This window comes from Prionailurus viverrinus, chromosome B3 (genome assembly GCF_022837055.1).
Source record: "Prionailurus viverrinus isolate Anna chromosome B3, UM_Priviv_1.0, whole genome shotgun sequence".
In the NCBI taxonomy this organism is placed as follows: domain Eukaryota; kingdom Metazoa; phylum Chordata; class Mammalia; order Carnivora; family Felidae; genus Prionailurus; species Prionailurus viverrinus.
In genome coordinates this window covers 131,572,590-131,590,698 of record NC_062566.1, presented here as the reverse complement: position 1 = coordinate 131,590,698, position 18,109 = coordinate 131,572,590, and the positions used below count along the sequence as shown (strand labels likewise).

The following is an 18,109-nucleotide window of genomic DNA, read 5'->3' as shown; positions in this document are numbered from 1 at the left end:
TAGAGGAAAGGAAAAGAGGACGGTGACCGAGTGCCCAAGAACCCGAGGGAGCTGGCACACTGGGACAGGAGGGAGTGGGGCGTCCCCGGAGAGGGGGCAAAGCACCAAGAATCAGTGACCGGTGACGTCACTGCTCATTTCTGCTTTTCTCACTAAAGCCTGTTCGGAAAGGTCCTATTTAATAGGGGGTGAGAAAATATTTTACAAAAGAAAAATGCACAGCAAATTTTATGTATCAATACAAAGCCTCAGACCAATCAGGCCTTTAACATGTAAGAAGCAAATCCATATTTGCAAAGCTAAATATATGAAAATACGAAAGCAGACCGAATTATCAAAAAGAAAACGTTTTATTTGTATCAGTAAATACAATTAGTTTCCCTGATTATAACCCATAATGCGTGTCACCTAAAATATAGGCTGGCCTGTACAGGGGTGAACGAGCCCAGCACGTCTGTGTGCATGCGTGCGTGTGCACACGCGCACGCGCGCGCACACACACACACACACACACACACACACTGAATCTTGGACTTCAGAGAAAGCAGAGCTGAGCTTGTTATGTTACTGTCGGTTTCAGAAACTCTTACCATTTGAAAGAAATGGGGGGAGGACTTAGGCAGCAGAGCACTTGTATAATAAGTGAACGAGTTCAAAGCTTGTAGTGATGAGATGAACTTGTACCCCGTTCTCCGCAATTTTAGGCCACTGGTCCTTCTGCAGATCCCAAGTCTGAAAACAGATGACCAGTCACCAAAACAACTGGGTTCAGTTCATTTGCCATGCGGCTGGTCATGGTGCATTTCTGGTGTGTACGTCAACAGAACGATCATGACCCAGAGGTGAAGCAAAGCCTAAAGAAAAAGAAAACAGTTTCTAGATTAGCCAAGAGATCAATCTGCACCAAAGGCCTACTGTGTAGTGCACTGAGGGCAGGAAGCATGTCGTATTTGTGTCCGTATTCCTGGGGCTGGCACCGTGTGTGCGACATCACAGGAGGTTAGTACGTGTTTACTGGGTAGAGGATGAAGAAACAAACGTGCAAGCAACTAAACTAGCTAAATGTAATGGACAGTAATAGTTGTGATGCCTGAAGAATTCTCAGTTGAGAGTTATCAATGTCCTTAACACATTCGTAATATGCGCAGGTATACATAAATAACCAGTCGGGTGATTATAACACAGAGTAGATGGCACAATGAAAATTGCAAGATATATATGAAGTTGGTTGGAAAGGCTGGCTTTATTTATTTTTTTAAAGTAGGCTTCAGGCCCAATGCAGGGCTTGAATTCACATCCCTGAGATCAAAAGTCTCACTCTACCAACTGAGCCACCCAAGTGCTCCCGGTTGGAAAGCCTTTCTGGAACAGAGTTACGGTTGGTGTTTTGAAAAGGGTGTAGCCATCATCTGGTGAAGGGGAGATGGGAAGACATTCCTGCAGGAATAACGTGCTGAGCTTCAGGAACTGATTTAGGGTCTAGCACGGGACCTACAGTGGTGAATTCCCACCAGTTCCCTCGTGGCAGCACTAAGGTTACGCGAGGCTCCCTTTGCTACGTGCCTCGCCATTCTGTCGTGTGCCATCACACCTCGTGCTGACAGAGGTGCCAGCGCTCTTCAGTCTCTGACACCAGGAATCGACTCAGTGTAGGCCTATTCTAAGCCTCTGTGATGCCATCAATTTTTTTCTCTTGTTCGCTCCATCCCTCACTTAAAAACTTTTTTAGTTAGAGACAGAGAACCAGCGGAGGAGGGGCAGAGGGACACAGAGAATCGCAAGCGGTTTCCACCACCAGCACAGAGCCTGACCCTGAGCCTCAAGACCCTGAGATCATGACCTGAGCTGAAATCGAGTCAGACACTTAACTGACTGAGCTACCCAAGTTCCGCTCCTTAAAAACTTTTTATTTAAAGGAATAACTCTTCCCTCTAGTGGATCACAGAGAAATTTCTTTACTAAGTAAGCTTTTTTTCTTTTTCAGGAAAACTGCTTGTCTTAATTACTCTTAGCCGCCCTCACTCAGAACAGTTAGAGGGCTTTTTAGGGTCACAAGACACATGAAACAGTATCCCAAACTATGGTGACCATTTTATTAGAGCTAAGAAATCTGAAAGAAATCAACCTTACGAGCCTTTCAGAAAATAAAGCAAAACACATGAAAACAATCAAAGACACTTTACATAAAATGAAATCGATTGTTTTGCATTGCATTTTTATCATCAGAGGGGCTTAGAAATGGAGGTAACTATAAGGGGCGCCTGGGTGGCTCAGTTGGTTGAACGTCTGACTTCTGCTCAGGTCATGATCTCGCGGTTCTTGAGTTCAAGCCTGGCGTTGGGTTCTGTACTGACAGAGTGGAGCCTGGAGCCTGCTTCAGATTCCATGTCCCCCTCTCTCTCCGCCCCACCCCTGCTTGTGCTCTGTTTCCCTCTGTCTTTCAAAAATGAATAAACATAAAAAAAAATTTTTTTTTTTTTAAATTTTTTTTTTCAACGTTTATTTATTTATTTATTTGGGACAGAGAGAGACAGAGTATGAACGGGGGAGGGGCAGAGAGAGAGGGAGACACAGAATCGGAAACAAGCTCCAGGCTCCGAGCCATCAGCCCAGAGCCTGACGCGGGGCTCGAACTCCCGGACCGCGAGATCGTGACCTGGCTGAAGTCGGACGCTTAACCGACTGTGCCACCCAGGCGCCCCCCAAAAAAATTTTTTTTTAAAGAAATTGAGGTAACTATCAAACTTCACTACAATTTTATTGTAGGAAAAGCCTTTGAGCAATTTATATTTTAGATGTAATGAACTGTAAGTATACTTGCACACCTGAAGAAAAAAATCTTAATTTCCAAAAATGAGTTCTATTCTCTTTCAAAACTGATTGCTAGATTTTTGGTCAAAATGATCAGCAGCTGGAAAAAACTCATTAAAAATCAAGTGCAGCATTATTTTTTCAAATAGGTTTACTTACCATATATATAATTACAAAAACTCGTGCTATGGGGTATCTTCGGAGAAAAATTCCCAGGCGGATGCTGTGCAAATGGAGGGTGGGGACGAGAGGAGAGAGTTAACACTCAAAGCACATCTTCCTGTGGTAACAGCTAATGAGGCTTTTTAGGAGTCCTCTCATTTAAACTATTTATATGGCCACCATAACAGAAAAACCATTTTACAGTAGATATGTTAAATGATTACTTGGAATAACCATAGAAACATCACAGTAAGCAAATATTTGCTTTATTGATTGTGGCTTGACTGTTAAATATATAGCACAATAGTTTCCCTTAAATCTCCAGCTACAACTACAGGAGGCAAGTTGGTCCCTCTCTAAATAATTTTTCTTTCAGAGACCAAAGAAGTTACAAAAGACAAGCCAAGTGTCAACACGTGAACAGGGAAAGAGTCTGGTTGGTTAATACCTGCAAAGAGCTAATCTGGAAGCTTCTGCACAGACGCATGCGTCTAAAAGGCAAAGAACTACAGAAACTCAAGCAAACACTCAACCACAGTAAACGCGGGAGCAGCGTGACGTTAGACCTTGTTAGGCCTCTTTGAAACTCTTTTTCCCCATCAAGATGGCACATATACAAGCACATACACCCTTCTTCTAGGCCTTTCTGTGTCTTTCACTGCCATCAGCATCACGCCTCGCATATAGTTTCTCTAAAAATTATTATGTACATTGAATAAATGAGTAGCTGAAATAAATGTGCTTAACAGCCTGGAGATAACAACTATGGCATCTTTGGCCCGTGGCCTCAGCAACCTTAGCAAATCATCCTCCTGATTTTTAACACCATAGCTCTGACACAAAAAGGTAAGAAAAGACCGCTCTATTTTGCAACAACTCATTATAATTGTGTTTAATTATAAACACTAAGAGGCAAAAGACTTTAGGGGGTTATTGAAACATGAACTTTAACAAGGCATACATAAACTGTTAAAACACTTTCTTTGTAGGGTGGATGTATGCTAGTATAAAGAAGTTATTAATATGTAATAACATGCATATAAATGGTATATTACTTATGCAGTATATATAAATATACATTAAAATGCGTACTGTTCATTCATATATAGCAGCATCTTTTATTCTCATCACACGATAAAATGAAATAAAGCATTCCAGTGGATGCATTTACATGAGACAGAAGTTTTCTCAATGGAATTTAATTAAGAGTTTTTAATAGGGTTTATTGTAAGAAGAGAAATGATCAGGGTTAATAATCTTCAATAAAATACAGGCACTGGCAGAGCACATAAAGCAATTTCATGAGACTGAATGAACTATCATGAGAGGAAGTAGGGAAATGTCACTTTAAATATCAGCTCTGCCTGATGGGACTTACTGTGACTGAAACCACCAGAAAATGGTACAAAAATAGCTGAAGATCCATCATTCGTCATTACTGTCCTTGCTTACCTAAACTGGTCAATTGAACTAGCAGCTTTTCGGACTTTTCCATACATTCCTGCCAGATTAGTTTCTGTATCATTAAAAAGAACAGGAACGTTTCGCAGCCGTGTGCCTGCTTCAACAAGAAAAGAATGAATTAAGGTACAAACGCCAAAATCAATGTCCTAACATTTATAGTTGAATATATATCGTATTAAAAACAGATCTCAAGGCTAACTTTCAAATAAGCATTACATCCAAAGAAGGCGAGTCCATAAAGAAAGGACATAAATTTGATTATATAAAATGCTTAAACTTCTATATCCACAAAAATAAAAATTAAAACCTAAAACAATTACTTCCCTATAAAACTAGCAAAAAAAATGAAGTTTACAAATACCATGTTGCTGAGAATGAGCATAATGTGTGCGGGCAAGAGAGAGGCCAGACACACCCTTTCTACAAAGCTGATGACTCCCAGCTCTGTATCTCCAGCCCAGACCATCAACTCCAGACCCATCCAATCGTCTTGTTTTGTTTCCATCTGGATATCTAACAGTCATCTCAGGCTTAGCATGCCCAAAGCCATGATTCTGACGTCCTGCCCTCCCTGCCAACCTACTCACCCTGCTGTTTTCCCCATTTCAGTACACGAGAGCATCGTTCCATCAGCTCAGGCCAAAACTCCTTTCTTTCTCTCAAACTCCACAGCCGATCTGCCCACTCACCTTTAAAATAACCCTCCGAACCCCATTCAGGTCCTCACCACCACCATCTCTCACACACGTTAATACGATGGTTCCTCCCTGGTCCCCCACCTCCACTCTCAGCTCTCTACAGTCTATTCTGGATACAGCAGCCAGAGGCATCTCACTAAAACACAGTCAGAGGACTTATCCCCTCAGGGCCCTTCAATGGCTTCCGACTTCATTCAGGCCAAAACAGTCTCCTCCAAGTTATCTGAATTCCCCTTAGACTACTCTCCCCCCCACTCAGTCTTCTCCAGCTGTACTGGCCTCCTTGCTGTTCCTGTGATATGCCAGCACCACTCCTGCCTCAGGGCCTTTGCACCTGCTCTTCTCTGCCTGGAAACTCTTCCTGTAGAGCTCCTTCTAGTCTGTCTTACCTCCTTTGGGACTTTTAATAAAGTGCCACCTTTCCAATGAGGTCTATTTAAATTACAATCCCATCTCCACACTTGGCACCTTGTCTCTCCCTTCTCTGCTTGAGTTTCTTCTGTAGCACCTATCACCATCTCACATAATTTACTGTCTAGCTCCCCCCACAGCACCAGAATGTAAGATCCACAGGGCAGAGATTTGACCTCTTTTGTCAAACACTGTATCTCCAATGCCTAGAACAGTAGCTGGTACTGAGTAGGTGCTTAATAATTACTTGATTTTGGCAACAAAAATCAAAAGCCTTTAAATGTGTATACCTAGGACTCAGCAAACTCCATTTCTAATAGCTTATGTTAAGAAAAATAAAAGATATTTACAGAGAATAGTTTCCTCAGAACTGCTTATATTAGTGACAAAATTGGCAACCTAAATCTCCAACCAGGAGGAATTTATTAAACAAATTATGCCATTTCCACAATGGATGTATATAAAGCAATAGACATAAACTACTGTAAGAAAATACATAATAAAAACTGATTTATATGAAAAAGTTAATAACCAATAAAACAGATACTACAAACATATATAGGAAAAAAGTCTGAAAGGAGATACTCCAAAATGTTATCTGAGAGTAAGATTACTGGGTGATTTAATTTCCTTTTTTTGATATTTTTAACAGTAACCATGCTGTTAAAAAACATACATACACACACACACACATATATATATATACATACAACAATGTGTTATTTTTTAAAAACTTAAAAAAACTTTTAATAAAACCAAAGAACTGTGAGGTTTGCTGAATGACTACTTTGTAGACTTTATGAAGCTCTGAGATTAAAAACCTGATCTGCTGAAGTTATACTAAAGTCTTTAACATTCTTCTTAGTTATGTATTTGGGAATCTACAGATTTCTTCATTAAAATTATAGAGCATGGATATACTTACATGACTAAGTATTAGCTTTAATATTCATAATTACAGATAAGATTAAATTTTTTTTAATGTTTATTCATTTTTGAGAAAGAGACAGAGCACGAGTGGTTAAGGGGCAGAATTTAGAAAGAGAGACACAGAAACCGAAGCAGGCTCCAGTCTCTGAGCTGTCGGCACAGAGCCCGACGTGGGGCTAGAACTCATGAACCACAAGATTGTGACCTGAGCCGAAGTCAGATGCTTAACTGACTGAGCCACCCAAGCACCCCCAGATTAGATTATTAAACTAAATCTTTCTTTAAGTCTTCATGAAAGCCCCTCTCTGCCAAATTATCTGCCTTGTCATCAAATCTTGATGAATGTCCTACATATTTCAATATGATCATCGGTCTTTGGGCCTCCCTTCTCTAAGACCCAGACTAGCGAGGGATATATATAACCAGTCCATTGTCCTGTTTGCTAAGATCATGTCAAACAGATGGCTCAGGCCTCGCATCAGAAGAAAAGTGGGTGCTTTGCTGGATCAAGGTTCTTTTCTTTCTTTTTTCAAAGTTTATTTATTTAAAAAATGTTTTTAATGTTTATTTTTGAGAGAGAGAGAGAGAGAGAGACAGAGCATGAGCGGGGGAGGGGCAGAGAGAGAGGGAGACACAGAATCTGAAGCCGGCACCAGGCTCCAGGCTCTGAGCTGTCAGCACAGAGCCTGATGTGGGGCTCGAACTCACGAACCACGAGATCATGACCTGCGCTGAAGTTGGATGCTCAACCGACTGAGCCAGCCAGGTGCCCCTCAAAGTTTGTTTATTTTTGAGAGAGAGAATGTGCACGTGCGTGAGTGTGTATGCACACACAAGCAAGGAAGGGATAGAGAGAAAAGAAGAGAGAGAATCCCAAGCAGGTTCTGTCAGCACAGAGTCCGATGTGGGGCTCGATCCCATGAAATGTTGAGATCATGACCTGAGCTGAAACCAAGAGTGGGACACTTAACTGAGCCACCCACGCTCCCCGAAGCTTCTTTACAAATAAAAATGGTCTTTCTGTAACTTTTCAAAGTCACGTCTGAATTAGCAAGGTTGGAATTAAGGCAATGAAAAGCTCTTTCGAAATTCCTGTTTTTGTTACCTTCGCCATTGTCAACTCCAGACATATTAATGGAAGACCCGTTATTGCTACTTCCGCTGGCAGAGTTCACCTGCTGCTCAAGGCGCTCCAGCTGAAAGACCAGAGAGTTCTTCTCTGTGCTGAGACTCTCCAGCATGGTCTGCTTCTGGATGAGAGTCTCTGTTAGCTGATGGAGCCGGTTTTCTAACTCGGACTGACTGCTGTTGCTCAAAGTTTTATTAGTAAGCTGAAAGGCAAAGTATTCACAAATTACATAAAACTAAGGTTATACAACATAGAATCCACATTCCCACAGGTAAAGTGTGGCATTAAATCAACATCTCAAACCTCTGTGATCCTACTTTCACTGCTACAGAAGAGATTTTCAAACTGTATTAATGGGCCACAAAATCAACTTGGTGGGTCATAATCCACATTTTATGGGACAGAGTATACAGCACATAGTATGTGAGAGGACTGTTTTGTGAAACTTCTGTTTCAGTTTTGTACTACTAAGTACATGTGAACACTGGGAAACAACGTGTTCTTTGCTTCTTGCTGTGGCCTCGTGGTCAGAAATATTCGAGAGCACTGATCCACGATCCACGACAGTTTGAACTTCCCCACCTGGATTCAAAACCCCCCATAACTCAGCAGTTGTGGTACAGCGCAAAGACCACAGCCTGAGGTTTTCACCTCTGCTCTGCAACCCCGTGGCCAGTCCGACTTCGGACGACTCACTACACTGCTCTGTACACGGTATGTACGATCGCTGATCACCGTTCTGATGGTGTAGTCACAGCTGTATCCCACTGAGGTTTTCGTTTGCATTCCCTTGATGACTGATGGTTTTGAGCACCAACTTATGTGCTTATGTGGCCGCTCATTTATGGGTGGTTGTTTTGGGGCAAGATATTAAGATGCTGATTTCTTTTTAAAGTGTATATTGATTGACTTTCTTTTAGGAGACAAAGGTTTTCCTCTGCTCCACTTAGATGAAAAACCTTTTAAGAGATGTCCTCCTACAGGACATCTGTCCTCCTCCTAATTCTTAATTAAAATAGCCCAATTATCGTAGGCTTAGTAGGCACTCAATAAACATTTAATAAATATAGGAATCTCTAAGGATTAAACCAATTGGTGGTTTCTGCTCCTCTCTTTTCTTTGACTTTCTGCTAGCAAAGTCACGTTACCGTTTAGGCACTTCACAACGGCAGGCGAGGGAAGAATAGAACACTGAAATCAGTTAGCTGTTTCCAACTTTTTTTTTTTAATTTTTAAAAATTATTTTCATGTTTATTTATTTTGAGAGAGAGAGAAAGCAAAGCAGGGGAGGGGCAGAAAGAGGGGGAGACACAGAATCTGAAGCAGGCTCTGCACTGTCAGTGTGGAGCCTGATGCAGGCTCGATCTCATGAACCTTGAGTTCATGACCTGAGCTGAAATCGAGTCAGATGCTTAACTGACTGAGCCATCCAGGCGCTCCTATTTTCAACTCATAAAAATTAAAATATTCTAAAATATCTTAAGTTACAGACTACTATGAAGTCTGAGAACTTAAAAACCAAAATTATTTGACTTTTTATGTTCAAACTAAGTCATTAACCAGCTAAATCTTTATATAAATTATTTAAATGTTCAATGGGTTCATTGCTTATTAAGTCAATAAATATAAGGGAGAAAAGGATAATGTAGTTACAGGGTAAGTGAATGCATGATTCTGTCACAGTTAATGATAAATATGGGTAAATCTGGGTGGTGGGCACATGTTATTTCCCATGTTTTACATTTTCAGGGTTGAACATAAGTCTTGGTGGCTTTATGAAAAACATATCAATTGTTAATAAGAAGATTTATCATTGGATTTTTCTCAGGAAAGAAACCGTAATTACGAAACTGGCAACTGGCACAACCATCACTGAAGTTAGAAGACATGAAATTTGAGGTAAATCACGTGTCCTCGGATGGCCTTGGCTACAAGACACTTGTAGGAGAAGCCACAGAACACAGCAAATGCAGCCTCAAATGGCATTAGAGGAATTTCTGTATCAGACTGAAAGTAACACCTCACTACTGCAACAGCAGAATTCAGGTGAAAATATGGGAAAAGAAGGCCATTCTGTAGCCTCTACAAAAAAATTAGCTTTGCAATGGTATCTCTTCCCAAGTTGTGAGCACTCATTCATACCTGATTCCTAAGTTTTTGAATTTCTTCTTCCCGATCCTTAATCCTGCTTTGCAATGTGTTCTTTGTTCGATACAGATCTTCTTCTATGTAGTGGAATTCCTACAAAGTGAAACATGAATAAACAGAAGCTCTATCAGTGTCCCCCGTTTCATCCCCAGTACCTAAAACAGTGCCTGACACACAGGAGGCCCTCAGCCAACATGCGCTGTGTCTATCCTGAATGAACAAATGAACAGACTTGGACGGGTCTGATGAACGGTACTCCACCGTGCTGTATCAATTCGTACATGATGAATAACCAAGCACGATTCTGTAAGTGATCGTGTGTCTTCATTCTTCTTGGGTAGACGTGTAGGAAGAGATCTACTTGATCACGTAAGTGTTGTCTAACTTAGAGGAACAAAACCTGCCAAATTATCTTGTGAATTGTTTTCAAAACACCTGCACCAGTCTGGATTCCCACGCAATGTGACAGAGTTCTAGTTCTTCCACATCCTTCCCAACATTTGGTACCGTTAGTTTTGGTAAGTGTAGCTACTCTATGGGTACGTACTGGCATCTCAGTGTGGTTTCTATTTGCATTTCTGTACTGATTAATGATGCTGAGCAGCTCTTCGTGGACTTATTTGGACCAGGCAATATCGTGCACCTGTTTTGCTCTATCATCGCTAAAAGGGAAAAAAAGAAATACCTCCAGGGGCACCTGGATGGCTCGGTCGGCTAAGCATCCAACTTGGGCCCAGGTCATGATCTCACAGCTTGTGGGTTTGAGCCTCACGTCAGGCTCTGTGCTGACAGCTCACAGCCTAGAGCCTGCTTCCGATTCTGTGTCTCCCCCTCTCTCTGCCCCTCCCCTGCTCACACTCTGTCTCTCTCAAAAATAAATAAATTTAAGAAAAAAAATTAAAAGAAAGAAATACCTCCAGATTCATTAACAACTGCACGAATGTGCTGCTGGTTTGTATAATGCATATGATGAGTTGGTGTCAGTTGCAATTTAAGACAAAGCACATGCCAGGGAAGACAGAGTAATGAACTAAAAACCTTCAAAAGCATTATGCTTAACCGTGCAGACGAAATAAAGGGAGCTACATGAAGAAGTAAACGTGAGACAGGATCAAGCTGCTAGACTATGTTAAAACATTTAGTTCAGCCTGCTTAGTTTACTGATTAAAAAAAACTGAGATAAGTGAGAATAAAGAAAATGAGGCAGTAATTAGGGTAGGGGAATCTCAATTTACAAGAAGGTCTGATTTCTTTTAAGCTCTTAGGCTAGCAAAAATTTAAGGCTGAAATTACTTAAATTAATAAGGAGCACCATAGGACTATTTAATCCCAAGATTAAGCACTTACACCCAGAACATCTCATGACTAAATAAACAGCCTAGAGCTACATTCAGCTGCACTTGCCTCTACTTAATTATATCATTTTAAAGACAGGCACTGGCAGTGGATGCGGTAAAACCATCTGCCATAATAAAATGAAAATTATCTAACCATCAAGGCCATCAAATTTTTGCCTTTCACTATATAATAATAGCCCCTTGAATAAATTAAAATGCAATTTCTGAAAGGGTGGCCAATTTTATAACTAAATTATCTAAGACGGACTATGATGTATCTGCAGGCTGCTACTTGGTGAATTTTTTTCCTTCCTTACTACTCAGGAGACAGCTCCGAGTGGTACGTTCATAATAAAAACAAATATTTCTCTGAGAATAGAACAAGTTTCAGAAATGATAAATCCTAATAAAAAAGATCTAAGGATATAAATGCACAAGGCTGGAAATGTTATAAGTGATGCACAGATAATTCTAAGAATAGTTTTCTGTAAAGTAAATACAGATTTTATTGTAAGGATAAAATAAGATAATGTGTACTATGTGCTTACAACAATGTCATTATTCAGTAAATTACAGATGTTATTAACATTAGATACAGCATCTTGTTCTGAAAATGTGGCTGTAAGCATGTTTAACTGTTTTAATAATGAAACTATTACGTAAGTCTATTAAAGTAAAATAATTTGGCTTGGGGAGCAAACAACTGCCGAGTAAACAAAGAAATACAATTATAAACATGACTTATAAGAACACTGTATAAATATTTCTTCTCAAACAGAAAAAACAGCTTAATATGGCAATAATGTATTTTGTATTTCTAGTAAATAATATTACTGTTGTTCCTAGAAAGTACAAATGTAATAAAACGTGAGAATCAACTGATGCTTTTTAAGCTTTCTGTACATACACACTGTGACGAGGAAATACACCAAAATACAGGTGAGGTAGAGAAAGAACTCTGGGATGGGAATTCTGGGTTCTATTCTGTTCTCTAGTTAGCTGTGTGCTAAGAGGCAAGTCCCATAACCGTTTTGTGGTTCTATTTTTCATCTGTCAAATAAACAGTGAAGGGGTGGGTAGTGACAAGGCAGGAGGGACCCAGAAGGTCGCATTTACCATCACTACTCCAAACCCATCCTACAAGAGTGTCAGTGAGGTCCTTTACTAGAAGAGTAGCCTCACGGGACCGCCAGCAAAGCGCCTTCCTTGGTAATCTCCCATCTAAAATCTTTACCTGCTTCTGTCGCTCCAATTCTGCCTCCAGTTCTTGTTTAGATGCTTTTTGTCCAGCTATTTGGTCCTGCAGATCTTGTAACTGTTCTCTTGCTGATTCTGCTTCACTAACCTGCTGAGCCTCCATATCCTAAAACGATGAGCCTTATATGTGAAAGCAATAATTAACCGTTCATTTCAACATTTATTGAGTTATCACTGTGCACCATGCCCTGGGCTCAGTGGGCACTAGAGGGATACAGATGAGAGGACATGGTCTCAGCCCAAAAGGAGTAGATAAACGGACGCTTCACTGTATAATATGGCAAATGGTGAGAGACACGAAGAGGTTACCATAGCTGCCGCAGCACATGAACCATGTGATTTAATGAGCATGCGTAAACAGTGGCTCCCTGGGAGACTTATAGCTCTAATCAAAAGCTAACAATTTCAAACGGAACAGAAGCATAACATCAAAAAGGACTTTGCTGCACTGGTCCCGTGGGAATGCAGGTTATAGTTAGTTTTTGCATGTGTGCTAAGTACTCAACAGAAACTAAGAAATAACTGTTCTCTCTTACCCTCAGGTTAGTCTATTATTTCATTTTTTTTAGCTTTATTACCATTATGTTTTTATATCTTTCTATATTTCTCACTCCTTCACTTAGCATCATTATTCTCACTTCTTCAAACTCAAAAACCACCTTCTAGATTTCCTATCAAATCTGCTAGTGGCAAAGAAGAGAACTCTAGGTTTCTCTATTTCCCCTGTATGGGTTAAGCATGCGTCCATTCATACAGGCCCACAAGAGATGAAATCAGCATCTCAATCTGCTTTTGATCTTTTGGCATACTCTGTCTTGAACTCCTCTCCACAACTCCGCACTTCACATACTGTTTGGGAGAACGGACAGATTAATGATACTTCCAGATAATAACAGATATTCCCAGATAACACAACTTTGTGTATTTAGAGGAAAACAGCAATAAGTACAATTATTTTTCCCTACCCCTGAGTTTTCGGGGTGAGTAGTAGGTAAATTAATCTTGCCATCAATTTGACTTAATCAAATGAATTCTTGAGCAGCAGGTGGGATGGGCAGTGGTTTAAGAACGTGTTCTGGGGGCGCCTGGGTGGCGCAGTTGGTTAAGCGTCCGACTTCAGCCAGGTCACGATCTCGCGGTCCGGGAGTTCGAGCCCCGCGTCAGGCTCTGGGCTGATGGCTCAGAGCCTGGAGCCTGTTTCTGATTCTGTGTCTCCCTCTCTCTCCGCCCCTCCCCCGTTCATGCTCTGTCTCTCTCTGTCCCAAAAATAAATAAACGTTGAAAAAAAAAAAAAAATTTAAAAAAAAAAAAAAAAAAAAAGAACGTGTTCTGGAATCGGACAGACTAAGGTTCTAACCCCGAATCTGCTACTTTACTAGTCACAGGGAAGCTACTCTCCTTCTCTATGACTAGATTTCTTCAAACTACAGAAAGAGAACGCACCATACCTCCCTTCCAGGTTTATGGTGAGGAACAAGTGGAAGGATGTACGCTCAGAGCTCAGCGCGATGCCTGGCACAGAAGTGCTGAGTGAAGGATAGCTATTGTAGGCCAGTAACAATTCTCTCATTCTGATGGATATACTTTAATCCTTACTATAGATTTCATCAACTTCTTGAGAATAGTCAACGTCATCAGTGATGCTGGGGTAAGGATGAGATATTAAATACAACAAGTCCTATTTTTCATAATCTCATCCAAAATACATGTATAAATAAGACAAGGTGTGAATAGAATTAGCATCCAGTCCATTTCTAAATTCATGGGACTGAATTTTTGGAATTCAAAATTACACGAAAAAAAAGTCCTACTTTACAGACTATGAGGACAACAGTCTTTATCAGCTCTTCTACTTGGCCAATATGAAAAAATCCAGAAGTAACATCAGCTAACAGTTGCTGAGGGCCTAATCCATGTTGGGAACAATGCTAGGCCCTTTTACACATATCCCTTATCCTCAAGAGCAGCTCTGTTTGCCTTCAGTTTACAGATGAGAAAACTCAGGCTCAGTGAGACCAAGTGTTTGGCACGGGTAACACATCTGCTAAGTCTGATATCCAAGCCACACGCCAGACAAGAAACCCTACCCTCACGACTTCCACACCTTCCTTTGTAGGTCATCTCACAAACCAATCACTTGCTGAGTTCGCGCACGGATGAATATTCTTTGCAAAATGTTTTTTCTTTTTTCTTTTAAAGAAGGCTTGTTAGCCAGCACTTTATGTTCTCTCGCTCTCAGAGACTCCGCCTAGGATATTTACATCAAAGACTCCATGTTGAATCTAAATGAAAGGCCCCATTTACTTGTGGATTAAAAACAGCAATTCACATAAGCCATAAATTATTAAGATTATGCCTGTAACTCTAATGAAGAGACCGTCCTGTGTCCATTCCAGTATCAGAAAACATCCCAGTTTTATAGACAAGCCCAAATCTCATGTGTGTTTTAACCACTAGATTGTAAATTCCATAAATACGAAGGTTCTGTGTGGTTCCTTGCTGTTACTCTAAGCCTACAGGATGCCCAGCACATGGGGGACGCAGGGTAAGAATTTGTTTAACAAACAAATCTAGTTACCTATGTTTGTTATTCCCAGAACTTCATGGTCAGTGGACAAGAAACCTATCGCTTTAGATTCACTTCTACCTGGTCACTGCTGGTCCCACACAAGTTCCACTCTCTGTCTCCCTCTGTCTTCCCTCAAAGCACAGACGCCCCCTCTCCTCACCTGCCGACAGCTGGGGGTGGGTGGTTGTCTGTGCAGCCGACCCGCAGTGAATCTTACCTGTAGTTCAGACCTCAGCTGATGGATGTGGCCCATCAGCTTCTGTATCTCCTCCTTTTGCAGCTCCTTTTCATGGCGAAGTTCTTCCAGCTCCACGCTGTGGGCAGTACTGCTATCGAGGCCTTCAAAGCCAGAGCCTTCCTTCAAGCTGTTAATCAATTTTTCTTTAGACTATTACAAAAAAAAGGAACCTCTTTAAGCAAAACTGAGATTAGCTTGAATACCGAACACCATCAATCTTGCACTACCTAAGCCACTGTGCAAACAGCCCAATTACATTCTCCGCCAAAGAAAGTCCACATTGGGATGAAAATGCACTAGAGCCTTGTCACAGACCGTCCTTGGGTTTTGGTCCCCAGGCCCACGTTATTGTTGAGAACTTGTTATTAACAAGATTCTTCTCATATGTTCTTCTCCTCCCTCATGCTTTTTTCCTCCATCACATGCTACTCAACAAATATTTACGGAATGCCTACAGAGGGTTTGGCACTGTGCTAAGTGTCTGTGTCATGAAGATGTCCCCCGTTGGGATGGTACCCTCAGCCTTATAAACCAGAAGGGAAGTTACAAGTATCCAGTAAAAGGCAATAAGCAAGTTGAGAGAGGCATCTGCCAAGACTACCTGCAGAGTTCCAAGAAGGAAAAACCACTTCTGGGGAAGAGAAGGCTTTACCAGAAAGCAGCAGTTATGCTGATCCTGAAAAATGGCTAGGATTTGGACAGGTATAGAGAAGACAGGGCAAAGCATAAGAATGCAACAGCATCAGGGTGAACAAGGGTATACAAGAAACAGCATCAGGGTATTGAGAGATGTGCTGAGGTACTATGTTAGGCCCAATCTGTGGGGGCTTCAGATGCCAGGCTAAAATGTTTGACTTATTTGGCGGGCCAAAACAAATGATCAAAAAGTAGACCGGGAAGTGAGATGACCAGAGCTGTATTTTAGGAGGGCTAATCTGGCAGGGGTATAAAGTAGGCATTCACAGACTATGGCTGACGGGCCAGATCTGGCCTGTGGCCTGTCGGTGGACAGCCCATAAGCTAAGGAGGGTTTCTACATGGTTATAGGATCATAAAAAAATAAAGAGTATGTGATGGTGACCACAAAGAGCCTGCGAAGCCTGCAATATGTACTATCTGGCCCTTTACAGAAAAGGTTTACCAACCCCTGGTAGAAAAGAGGAGTTGGAAAAAGCGATTTAATGTGGGAAGACTAGTTTAAAAAAAATTTTTTTTAATGTTTATTTATTTTTGAGACAGAGAGAGACAAAGCATGAATGGGGGAGGGGCAGAGAGAGAGGGAGACACAGAATCGGAAGCAGCCTCCAGGCTCCGAGCCGTCAGCCCAGAGCCCGACGTGGGGCTCGAACTCACGGACCGCGAGATCGTGACCTGAGCTGAAGTCGGACACTTAACCGACTGAGCCACCCAGGCGCCCCATGGGAAGACTAGTTTAAAAAGTGCTATTGTTCTAGGCCAGCAGTAATGACCATCACTCTTCCATCAAAAATAGTCTTTCCTTTTTATGTGGTAGAACTCTGGGCGGCTTCTTCAAACTTCTCTGTATTTTTTTCAATTTTCTATAATAAACATAATTCTCCCTCTCTCTCTGGGCTAAGGCCCAGACCTCTGTGCTGAGCTCCAGACCTGTATTTCTGATCGCCTTCCAAAAACTTTCACCCCAATGTCACATCAGTTTTGCAAACTCGTCATCGCCTGTCCTACCCTCCAGTGCTAGCCTACCGGCTTCCCTGTTTCTCTGCCACACGGCAGGGGAGTATCTCTTGTGCACTCAAACCAGAAAACCGGAGTCCTCCTTCCTTGCACTTCCATTCCCCCCCCTCCTCCAGTTAAATCTCTCCATGTCGCACAGCCCACCTCCTCCAAGTCTGCCCCGTCTGCCACCCTCACTACCACAAATTAGACCAGTCCTCACTATTCCTCACCATCCGTTCTGATACCCTCCTCTTTGCCGTCTCCATCTCGCCATCCCGTCCCCACCCCTCAACATCCGTGGCAATTCACTGAGCACCTCCTAAGAGCCGGGTCCCGTGCCAACTCTCCCCTCGCATCCTCATCACGGCCAGTCCTTCCGCTCCTTCTCTTTCTCGCCTCTTCATCCCTAACCGTCACGGTCAAGGTAACTAGCTGCCGTCCACCACATATGCCATGCCATGCTCCCTCAGGCCCCCTTTGCAAGGGCACAGGCTGTCCTATCAGAAATCTCCTCCCAAGTCTTCCTACTCCTCCTCCAATTCCTCTTTATACGGCATCTCCAGTTGCCCCTGACTCCCCCCGGCAGATTTTAAGGGCTTAATGCATCGATAACTTCATCCCGCCAATTACCTCAGGTTTTGTTTTGTTTTGTTTTGTTTACTAACTTAACTGCTCTTTTCAGAAAGAAGACATACCCTCAGCACCTACCATAATGCCTCGTGAATAGTTAAGTACTCAATAAGGACCTTTTAAATGAATTAGAGTGACATAGCAAAAATAATTGGAATGGTTTGGAGGAGACAGACATGCTGTCTCATGAAAGAGGAATCAAAAAGGTGCTCATACCCAACAGGAGGCAGGAGCTAAAGGAAAAAGGTAGAGTCAAAATGTCATTGTGGTTCAAGCTCTATTGCCTGGGAAGAAGGCATGATATTTACCGAAATAAGAGAATGAAGGAGAAGCTGGTGTGGGGGATGGGACATCCCATGTAGAGAAACACGGCAGGCACTTAGAAACAGGTCAGGAAGTTAGGCTTGGAGACAAGCTGAAGTCACATCAAGGTGGCAGGCACAGGCAGACCACGGGATATATACATGATAACGCGAAGAAAGGAGTTAGAGAGGGCTTAGGGTGGAATTTGGGAGGACTCTCCTCTTTGGAGACTGGGAAGAGGGCCCAACAGAGACAGAAAGAGCAGTGAGAGAGGATAGGGAGAGAAAAGGCAGTGCGAGTGGCACCAGAGGGCAGGAGTTTCAAGAA

General features: G+C 41.9%; 1 protein-coding gene across 2 annotated transcripts in view; it reads right to left on the bottom strand.

The window, feature by feature from the left end:
• Window positions 1-331: 331 nt before the first annotated feature.
• Window positions 332-18,109, bottom strand: part of GOLGA5 (golgin A5) — a 34,433-nt gene continuing 16,655 nt past the window's right edge. The window contains exons 7-13 of one of the 2 annotated variants that reach the window (XM_047863130.1): window positions 15,134-15,304; window positions 12,325-12,453; window positions 9,748-9,846; window positions 7,582-7,807; window positions 4,426-4,531; window positions 2,971-3,034; window positions 332-854 (exon numbers count right to left, since the gene is read on the bottom strand). In XM_047863130.1, coding sequence (XP_047719086.1) covers window positions 774-854; window positions 2,971-3,034; window positions 4,426-4,531; window positions 7,582-7,807; window positions 9,748-9,846; window positions 12,325-12,453; window positions 15,134-15,304 — 876 coding nt within the window. In that variant the 3' untranslated portion in view covers window positions 332-773. Of the gene's footprint in view, window positions 855-2,970; window positions 3,035-4,425; window positions 4,535-7,581; window positions 7,808-9,747; window positions 9,847-12,324; window positions 12,454-15,133; window positions 15,305-18,109 lie in introns of both variants that reach the window. The other variant, XM_047863128.1, reaches the window with a different exon arrangement.